At 50.5% G+C, this 10,629-nt stretch overlaps 1 protein-coding gene across 1 annotated transcript; it reads right to left on the reverse strand.

The window, feature by feature from the left end:
- Positions 1-30: 30 nt before the first annotated feature.
- On the reverse strand, positions 31-10,362 carry LOC118694575 (BPI fold-containing family B member 4-like). The gene is made up of 15 exons (XM_036395718.2): positions 10,251-10,362; positions 9,374-9,488; positions 8,829-8,933; positions 8,451-8,606; positions 6,812-6,875; positions 6,401-6,464; positions 5,880-5,971; positions 4,670-4,843; positions 4,035-4,088; positions 3,299-3,466; positions 3,120-3,187; positions 2,027-2,069; positions 1,476-1,539; positions 1,062-1,138; positions 31-514 (listed from the first exon to the last, which is right to left on the reverse strand). Exons 1-15 carry the CDS (start codon positions 10,360-10,362, stop codon positions 491-493), a joined length of 1,380 nt encoding a protein of 459 aa, XP_036251611.1. The 3' UTR covers positions 31-490.
- Positions 10,363-10,629: the final 267 nt, after the last annotated feature.

Raw genomic sequence — 10,629 nt, forward strand, 5'->3', positions numbered from 1 at the left:
CCCTGAGAAGCATCAGAAACCAGAACCTCATTCCAAGCACTAAAAAAGTAGGAACATTTATTAAAAGAGTTACATGACAAATGTATACTGAGCTCCCACTCAGCACTTCACATCCTTCTGGGCAAGGATGGGGAGATTCACTTCAGAAGCCACATGCAACAAATTCACTTTTCCATTCTACCAGGAAAATTCTACCTCAGAACAAATTTTGCAATTCTGCTGCAGCACCACATCCAACTGCTGTGACTGTGACCCCAAAATCACTCCAGCTTCTCTAAATAAATGTTTGTACACAGAGCTGCCAGTCAGGTTTCTAAGTCAAACTGTACTCACACAAGCCAATTCATTTTAAAGTACCTTAAATATTACCAAGAATCTTGAATCAAGTTTAGTAAAAAAAAGGAGACAATGCTGATCCTGGCATTCCACTCTCGCTGCTCTCTTCCTCTCTCTGCCCCCACAGTCCTCTCTATGCCTCAGGCTGCACAGCTCACACCAGAAACACGATCAGGCCCTGGAGGAGAGCAGGGAGAAACACAAACACATTATTTCCCATCCAGAAATGTTGGTTCACAACACACAGCAAAGACAGAACCTCCTGCAGAAGTCCTCATGTCCAGTTTGTAATAAGGAGGACACAGAACTCTTTGGGAGGTGTTGGGGAACAGCCTGGCTCCTCCAGGACACCTCCAGGGTGAACAGGGCTGGAACTTGGGGCAATTCAGGATTCTTTGAATGGTGCCACTGGAGAGGGCTTGCCTGAATGCCTGGATCCACATCAGAGCTGCTCCCACTGAGTTCTTCAGAAAGAAAAGAGGCTCTGGACAGGGAACTGGGACCTGCCCCAGTGCCTGAGCACTGCTCATGTTGCAGCCGGGCCCACACCTTGTGTGGGCATCACATCCTCAGGAACATTCCCTGACCAGGGAGGTCAGACAGAGCAGCCCTTTCAGTCTTTCAAGGATTGAATTCTACAGCCCTTGCACACCCAGCCAGCACTGGCAGGGTCCTGTGACCAGCCTTGGAGCCTTACAGGAGGGAGAAGCCATCAGAGCACTCACCGCTTTTATCTGAAAATCCACATTCACCAGGGGAATGCGCAGCACCTTGGGCAGAGGGATCCCCATGCTCAGGGCACCTGCAGGGGACAGACAGGTCCTCAGCCCACCACAGAGCTGCTCCAGGGAGGGCACAGGGAGCAGGGCTTCTCAGGCCATCACTGTGTGCTTGGCTTTCCTTAGTTCTCCATCACTGGCTGCTGCCAGAACTGGTGCTGGGGTGGGATGGTGGAAATATAAGGTTGGACTTTTAACTACATCCTCAAAATTGGGATTGCAGGATTTTAATGGCTCCAGCACTCCTTGTACCTCTCCCAACCTACCCACCCACACACCCACACAGACACAGACACAGAGCTCCCTCCTTGCCCAGAACTCCAAGTGCTCCCAGCATTACAGCCATCCAGGTCACCTTACCATTGATGGCAGGCATGAATGTTTCCGCAAGCAAATTGCTGCAGTGGGGCTTCAGGGTGGAGATCTGAATCAGAGAAGAAACAACCATGTAGGCAGCACTGCCTGGCCCATGCCAGTAGCAAGCAGGACCCTTGGGACTGCAAACCACTGCCCACTGACACAGCAAAAGAACAGTCCCTCTTCTCTTTGAAGTGAATCTACTTTTCTTCTTCAATTTGTATTCAGTCCTTCCTTTAGAAAAACTTCTGCCTCGTGACACTTCTGCTGCAGCTCAGTGTGAGCTTTGCCCAAGCAGAGGTGAATAAACAAACAGATTTCAGCTTTACATTCTCTTTATTAGAAAAGGCAGAAGGGAAAAAGAAACCCCAGCAACAGAGGAATTGCTACAACCTACACCACAGAGCAGCTAACAGCTCTGACCATCAGCAGGGGTAATCCATCACAGCATCCCACAGCCACTGCCTGGCTCCCTCCCTCCCCAAGAGCCACAGGGCATCATGCTTGGCTGCTCTCCCTGCCCAGTAAAGCCCCGACTAGTGTTAGAGACTTACATTACTGATGCCAACATCAGAAGACTCCAAGGAGAGGGAAGTGCTGCAGGGAAAGGAGAGCAAACAGCAGGTCAGACACAAGGCACCAGCCAGAGCTCACAGCCAGACCCAGCCACCTCCAAGCACACTCAGCCCCTGGGCAGAGACCCACAAAGGGACACCTGCATTGTGACATGAAAAACAGGGGCTGGCACACTTGCAAGAGAGAAAAGAAAACAGGAAAATAAAAGCTTAACCTAATTTTAATTTGCTTGTCAATGATGCAGCACTGCAGCAGGGCACACAGCTCCTGGCTGCGCCTTCCCTCTCCCTCCCTTCACTTTCAGGAAGGAGACAGCTCCTGTCCAGCTGGGAGCAGAGCTTCCTGTGGCAGGGGGGCTGGAACTGGATGATCTTTAAGATCCCTTCCAACCCAAACCACTCTGTGATTCTATGTAAAAGCACACAGTCTGGTGTATTTGCTACAGCTCCTCATCTATCACTGCAATCACACGACTATCCATACCTAAAATGGATGCTTTATTTCCACTTTCAATTTCTCTTTTCTACTTCTATTGAATCTTGTTATACCCTTGTCTATTGAATTAAAAGCCTTTTGACGCATTTCTATTCCCTATATCGCTGCATACAAGCTATGCCAATTTTGCTTCTAAATCCAGCTCTTTGACAAGCTAAATGGCCCCAAATCCTCAAACCTCCAGCTATAAGGAATGCTCTCCAATCTTTAATCATGCCTTGACTGGCATTAATGACAGCACTTTCCTTTACTGCTTTATCATTCATGTCCAATATCAGGCATTTCGAACCACTGCCCAGGATCAAAGTCAAGCTGACAGTCTTACAATTATTCAGGTTACCTCATTCCTCCTTGTTATAAAACTGACACACTTTTCCTCCAGCCTCTTAAAACTTTCCAACTGCTGCAATCCTTCCTGAACTACCCCATCTGCTTTATGCCATCAGTCAGGTATGAAATTCTCACATTCAGATGAAATGTCTGGTTTACAGACACAGAAAACATTTCAAGGCAGGAACCCCAGAGCTAACATTGCAGCACAGAGAATGTCCCCACCTGTGTGAGGGGACAGCTCACCTGCCCAAGGCCAGCTGCAGCATCAGCCTGCCCCCAACAATGGACACACGGACATTTAGAGCAAGGTCCTGCAGGCAGAGAGGGAGAGGATCAGCAGATGGAAACATCCCCATCCCAGCCACCTCTCACCCAGCTGGCTGCAAACTGCACCCCCCCGAGGCAGCTCCCTCCACACTTACAGCCTTCAGCAGCAGGAAGTTGAGGATGGATCCATCTAAGTGGTTACCAAACAGCTGAATCAGGACTGAAAGCTTGACACTGGCTTTGTTTTCTTCCAAGAGGATGAGCGGGTTTCCTCTCAACACCAGTTTGATGCTCAGAGGACTGGTCCCACCGCAGGCAGAGCACTGTGGGAATTGGGGACACATGGAGCTGGCTGCTGGCACCCCACACACCAGCCAGGCAGGGGACTGGCAGTCCTCAGGCAGACTCTCACAGCCCCATAGCTCCACAGGGCTTCCCCAAGGTCACACACACCCTGGACAAGCCAAATTACAGGTCCAGCAGCATGGATCAGCTCTCATGCTGAGGGCAGAAGGGATGAGGAAGGCAAGGTGGACACAGAGAGGGCTGTGGGTGTCAGAGAGTGCCCAAGAAATGGGATACACAGGAAACAGGAGAGATTTGTCAGCTTTCTATGGCAATGGCTACAGGCTGAGAGAAGGCTTTCCCCTGTTCAGGGAGCAGGAGAAGGCTGGAACAGACAATGGCACACAGGGGTACTGGGCAGGGCTGTGCAAAGCCCCAGTCCCTTCTCCCACTCCCAGCTGGTTGGGCAGCAGGACAGGCTCAGGCCATGCTGGTGCAAGAGGAGGGGAGCAGAAGACTGGGGACCTTTGGCAGGGGCATGATGGCACATCCAGGTGTATCCTGGAGAGCTTTACACGAAGCCTTGAGCCAGGACAAGCTGCTCACCCCAGCAGGAGCGATGGTCCACACGGCCTCGCGCAGGCGGCTGGCACCGGAGAACTGAGGGAACAGAAGCACCAGGAGCCCCAGTGAGCCCTCCAGCTGATTCCAACCACACCCACCCTGCTGGGCCCCCCCATCACACGGCACCCCGAGCCCCCCACTCTCTCCACTGCTCCCCAGCTGCCAGGGTGCATCCTGGTGGTTGTTAAGGTGGAAGGTGATGTCCCCCAGAGTCTTTCAACACCTGCTGTGTGTGGACCCCAACACTTCCCAGGGGAAGCAGAGATCAGAGGCATGGGAAATGCAAACACCCAGGGAATGGCACTGCAGACATGCAATGTCTTTTCTCTGTGGCACTTTGCAGACTCCTTGAAAGGCTGACAGCCTGCAGGAGTCCATGGCACAAGCAGTGCACAACTGCTCTCAACCGGTGTCCCCAGGGGTGTCCTTGCAGACAAGAGCACAGCTGGGCAGTGCAGGTGCTATTGCAGCTCTCTGAGAAGGGCAGGAGGGAGGTAGTGCTGGCAACGAGCTCACACACAATGCACAGCCAGGGACAGGCACAAACAGCCCTCCCTGATGCTGTTACTGTCCCTTGTCACCCACTCCAGCATGAAACACAGCCCTGCTGTACTCACAACGTCTGGCGTGCAGGGGAAGGTCTGTGGGGGCAGCTGGAGCAGGAGGGACAGGACTGCATTGAGGAAGCTCTGGCGCATCACCAAGAGCAGGAGCCGGTCCATCAGAGGAGGCAAAGCAGAGGGGGACGAGTCGTGGGGGATGGTGCTGCCTCCCACCTGCTTCACCACGCCCTGCAAAGAGAGGTGACACGGACATCAGCCCTCGAAGCCTCGAGGCATGGTCAGATCTCACAGGAGTGCAGCAGTGCCGGGTGAACATCCCTCGGGAAAGCACCAGACTTGAGCAGGTCGCTCTGTTTCATAGATGGCAGGAGCTGACAAAGGCAAGCCTGCGTTACTGAGGTGCCATTAGCTAATAACACACTGTCCACATCACAAATCAGTGCTTCACTCCATCCCTGAGGTGTCACTCCAGGCACCAAGGGGTGATGGTGCTGCTCACAGTGACCCCAGACCCGCCCCAGCCACCCTCCAGCTGCACAGACACCCACACTGACACCAACTCTTTGCTAAGGAGACTGATTCTAACCATCCAGGGGGCTTGGGGGCAAAAGCTCCTCCCAATGAAGTAATTTCAGCAAAGTTAGTTCAGCAGCATGGGTTTCATAAGCTGCAGTGCTTCCTATCAGCCTCTGCTCCTCTTTAGTGCTCATGTCACACTGGTTTCTGTCCAGCTGCTTGGCTTTTTTAGCAAGTAGTTTACTTTTTTTGCTGGATTTTTTCCCCCACTTGCTTCTGTCCAGCTGCTTGCTTTTTAAAGCTCTCCTGTTAGCAAGTAGCTTGCTTTTTGCTGTTTGGGGTTTTTTTTTCCCTCACAGTGACACAGAGGTAAAAAATGCATCCGTTAGCCTGGTTTATCATTCACCCATCGCAGAGACTGAACAGCAAAGGCAAAAAGCACCAACACCAGGTCTGCAGGGCAAGGGGAGGAGAACTGCTCATGCCATGAGAAGGAGAACTGCTCATCCCAGCAGCTACATCCAACAGACACAGCCTGGGGCAGACTCAGGTTGGGGTGGCATACAGAGCACGAGAAGAAGAGCCCACACAATCACTTAGTGGTGATTTGGATAAAGATCTAAGCACTTAGGAGCTGCATTTCCAGGACAAATCATAAGCCCAGCTCCTCGTGGGATTCTACAGCTCCCATGGGATGATGGAATGCACAGCCAGGCTCCCAGGGTCCTGCTGCCCAGCATTAACTTACATCTAAATCCAGCCCAAGGAACTTGCCGGAGGTGTAGGGGATGCTGGCCAGCTGGTAGTGGATTGTTCCTGCTGTGCCGACCGGGATCACGGCTACACACAGGAAAAGGATCGTTACAGCACCGGGAAATCAGCAACACAACCTCCCCTGGCCCCAGGGGCCACCAGCCCCCACACCCACACAGGTGCAAGCATTCAGGGCTCAGGGGTGCTTGCTGATACTCCAAAAGGCCAGAACATCCCCAAATTCAGCTTGGTGGGATCTGCCTTTAGGATATAGCACAAAAAGAGCATCAAAGAAAATAAGAAAAATCCAAAGGTGATGCATAAAAATGGAATAAGGAGGGCTTAGGTGGGAGCAGTTCACTGGAATGCTGGGGTGTGAATTCCAGGCTCACCAACAGCCCTGCAGAAGTGCTGGACTTCTGCTGATGCACTGAGGGGCTTGGTGTGGGAAATGGGTCCTGTTCCCACTGTGGGAAACACAGGGCAGCGGTGCCTCACCCTCCCCAAGCAGCTCACCATTGAGAGTGCTCAGGAGATGGATGTTCACAAGGTTCATCACGATATCCACCACGGGACAGAGCTGCAACACAAAGCACACGTGGGACTGCTCAGCTCCACCACCAGCACCCACCCTGCCCAGAGGCCCTCCTTTCCCCACCAGGGAAAAAGCTGCACGGCAACAGACACAGCTGGGGTGCTGTGAAACACCTGGGGCACTGGAGCATCCCTGGAGCTGTGGGGCCACACTGAAATGCTTTGATCTGAGGCATTGCCCTACAGGCAGCAGCCCTGTGGACACCCCAGCCCCATGGCAGTGATGTGGGAGAGCAGCACAGAGAGACAGTGGATCTTGCTGTGCCCTCATAACCAGTTTTTCCCAGTATTTCTGCGCCTCAGCTGTGATAGGAAGACAATCCTCAGCCATACCAAAGCAGGCAGAGTCGCTGTCAGCTGGCGAAGCACCAGCTCATTCACTGACAGGGTGAGCAAGCTGGAAAAGAAAGAAAAAACCCTCAAAATCAGCACAAACAAAGCTCCAAGACAGGAGACAAAAAGATCTCCAGGTTTAATTTTGCATTCTCCTATACCCTCAGTCCTGTGGGTCCTCCTATACCTTCAGGGCCAGTGCTGTGGCTGATGCTCACCAGAGCAGGGGCTGGAGATAAAAAAGAGCCACTTACCCCACTGGGGAGAGAATTTCACTCATTGCTGAGAATCACAGAATCAAGGTTGGAAAAGACATCTAAAATTATCAAGTCCAACCATCAGCTCTGCACCACCACCATGTTCCCCACTAAACCACATCCTCAAGTGCCATAGCCACAATTTTTTAGCACTTCCAGGGGTGGTGTCTCTACCACTTCCCTGGGCAGCCTGTTCCAGTGCTTGACCACCCTTTCTGTGAGGAAAATTTTTCCTTCAGCTCTCAGGGAGCTTTCACTGCATGAAAAGAGTGAGCCTCTCACAGTCTAACCTTGTGCTTGGTATCTCCCTCAGGTATTTAAATCAGCGCTGTAGTTATGGGAAGAGGGAGCTGTTAGGAAATATCTTCATGTTACTTACTGGGAACAAACAATTTGCATCTGGAATAACAAGAGGGGAAATCTGCTGTGTGACATTTCCACACTGCTGCTGAACAACTCACTCAGGACCTGTGATGCCTGCAGCAGCACAGAGGCAGTTTTGTTTGATAATCAATATATTTCTGGACTGTTGAGTTGGCAAGACACAGACAGCAGGAATTCATAGAGCACCTGTTATTTATGCCCAAATTCTGCCTACAAATGGATCTGAGGAGCTGCCATGAAGTCATTTGTGTATATCTACATTTCTCTTGCCCCCCTAGGAGTTCACTTCCTGCAAACCATCACTTCAATCCTGCTAAAAATTAAACCATGACCCCCAGAGCAGGTGAGTTGTGTTGCTCTGTTCACTCACACAGCATTTTTCAAATCAGCTGCTGCACTGATTGAAATATAATGCATAATGCAAAAATTAATTAGGAGAATTTCAATGAACCTGAAAAGTGAGTAATTCAAAAGCAATAGAAGAAAATATTTCCCGTTATCAATTTACAGCTGAGTTCATCAATACATGAATTCAGCAAATCATTGCTGTCAAGAATTTAATAAGACTGAGCAAGAGATGGGACATTTGCATGGAATTACACACAACCACAGCAGTCAGAGGGAAACTCCACATGCCAGGCATGCGACAGCAGCCAAAGGCAGAGTACAAAACCAGGGAATGTTATGGTCCTGTTTTCCTGGAATTCTCCCAGCCCTATTACTCCTACCCTTTGGATATCAATTCTCCAGCTAAGTCTAGAGAAAGTGTGTTGGGAAAGGTGCCAAACCTCATGCTTCAGATCTTAAAATTTCCACAGGCAAACAGGGCAAATTAACCCTCATTCCACTGATGCAATTGGCATTGGCAATAGGAAGAAATTCCACCCCTGAGGCCTGGCTCTGTATCAGTGAGCTCTGTCTGTGTCCTGGCAGAGTGTCCATATTAATAAAGAGGAGAGGATTGCACATAACAAAAACATAAATCCACAGGCACTTACCCAGAAAGGACCTTGATCTTTATGGCCCCAAGAATGCAGAGACAGTCTTCAGTGACAACCTGGAACGTGCCAGATTCAAAATTCGTGCATTTAATGTTTGCAGTAATGTTCACCTCCACTAAGATATCAATGAGTTCTGAGAGCAGGCCAACCAAGCTGCAAAAAAAGCAAATGGGATTATTGCATCTCTCAGCCTCTACACACAGAAACTCACCAAAGCCAGGAGAAACAGACTTCTCCATTTCCTGCAATGCCACAGGTCATCTTTTGGTGTCTGTTTTGCTCTGTGACTTTATTATAGGTAACAAACACTTCAAAATCCTTAAGAGATGCAAAATATGCCAGGGTAGGGGTTTCCCTCACTGAATCCCCACTCACCAGTTGCCTCTGAGCTGCAGCTTTGCCCCGATGGTCAGCTGGACCCCGATCCCTGGCAGCAGCACCACCGACAGCCTGGGCACCCGGACCTTGATGAGGTGCAGGCTGTGAACAACAGCAAAGGCTGGCACAAATGAAAAACACCTTCCAGCAGCTGAGCAGCTGCACCCAGGGAGAACCCACAGCACCCACAGCACCCCAGCCACCTCCAGCTGGAGGTACAAGGATAAGAGACAGCTGGCTACAAGAAGGCAGCCTGGAACCAGACTGGGGTGGAAGCTGACTTTGGAGAGCTGTCTGCTTTTTCCCTCTGTGGTGCCTTTTGCCTCTCTCAGTGCTGCCAAGCATTAACAGCACCACCAGAGCTGTCACTCTGCACCTACAACCTGCAGCGTGCCTTGCCAGGACCACACTAACATTATTGGGTCAGTATTTCAGTACCACAATAAAACAAAGATAACAGCCCAGGCCAACCCTGCCAGGGACAGCTCAGCCTGTCTTGTTCAGAACTGATGCTGAAGGGGCACTCACAGGGAAGCACTTACTCCGTGATGCTGGTGGGAGAGCTCAGCTGACTCCCTTCACCCATGATGTTGGGAACCACGAGACCCTGCAGGTGCTGGTGGATGAGCCCACTATGAATTATGGCATCTGAGAGAACTGGAAAACATCTGTGCGTGAGGACCAGCGTGGGCAGCAGTGACCTCTCCCCTCTCACACACATCCATCCTGGCACAGCAAAGCCCCTCCACTCCCCAGAACTCCTCATGGAGAGACATCAGCTGTCTCCATGCAGTAAAATAACACAGGGATGGTATTTTACAACTGTGGTGCAACAAACCAAAACTGCCCTTGGTGAAGTAAACAGGAGGAGCAGCAGTGGAAAGCATCCCAGACTCCAATTCAAACATCACAGCTTGGCTGTGCACTGCCAGGAGCACCAGTGACCCCACTCAGAGGCTGTGTTCCACTCACAACTCATCTCCCCTTTGTCAAAGAGGTTTTTACTTGTTGATTTTTTGCCTGTTTGTTTTTGCTTTCAGCTTTTGGAGTTTTTTAGTAGAAACAACTTGAAACAAGCCTGAACATTGCAAATATTATTATGTCTGCTACTTCACAGCAGCTGTTTGTCAAATATCAGCTGCTCCAATATGGAAATGAGAAACTGAGAAAAAAAAAGAGGAAATAACCCAGATCTAGCCCTGAAATTCTGTGTGGCTGCTTGGAGCTGAAACATGCCCCAGTTCTGGAGCAGGGATTTCCCTGACCCATGAATCTGGTGACGGCTCTCGGGGGCTCTGAGCAAAGTCTGCCGTCATGAGGAATTACGAAATAAAGATGATGGGGAGTAAAACTCAGGAAGTTTTACCCCCCACAGAGCTTTCAAAGCAAGCACAGCTTGGAGGTGTTTTTTGTAGTTACCATTCTGCATTGCCCGCGGGCTGACAGCACAGGACAGACCAGACAAGACTTCCTGCGAGGGTGAGAGGAGGCCACAGAAAAAAATGATCCCAAAAAGCTTCAAAACCTTCATCTCCAGAAGATTCCCCTGCTGGCAAGGGAGACATCAGAGGGGACAGTGAGGAAAAAAACTCTCAGAAGCGACCCCAGTGTCTTTATGAGGAAAGAAGTCAAGAAGAAGGAATCCCTCCTTTACTCTTTATCTGGATCAAAGGAGACTCTGTTCAAGCCCAGAGCAACAGAACCTTCTTCAGGTCCACACACATGGACAGGCTCCACGTGTGGGTCAATAAAAGCCCTTTCCTCATCCCTTGTGACTGGCCCAAAATGTTCACACAAA

This window comes from Molothrus ater, chromosome 17, assembly GCF_012460135.2.
Source record: "Molothrus ater isolate BHLD 08-10-18 breed brown headed cowbird chromosome 17, BPBGC_Mater_1.1, whole genome shotgun sequence".
In the NCBI taxonomy this organism is placed as follows: Eukaryota; Metazoa; Chordata; class Aves; order Passeriformes; family Icteridae; genus Molothrus; species Molothrus ater.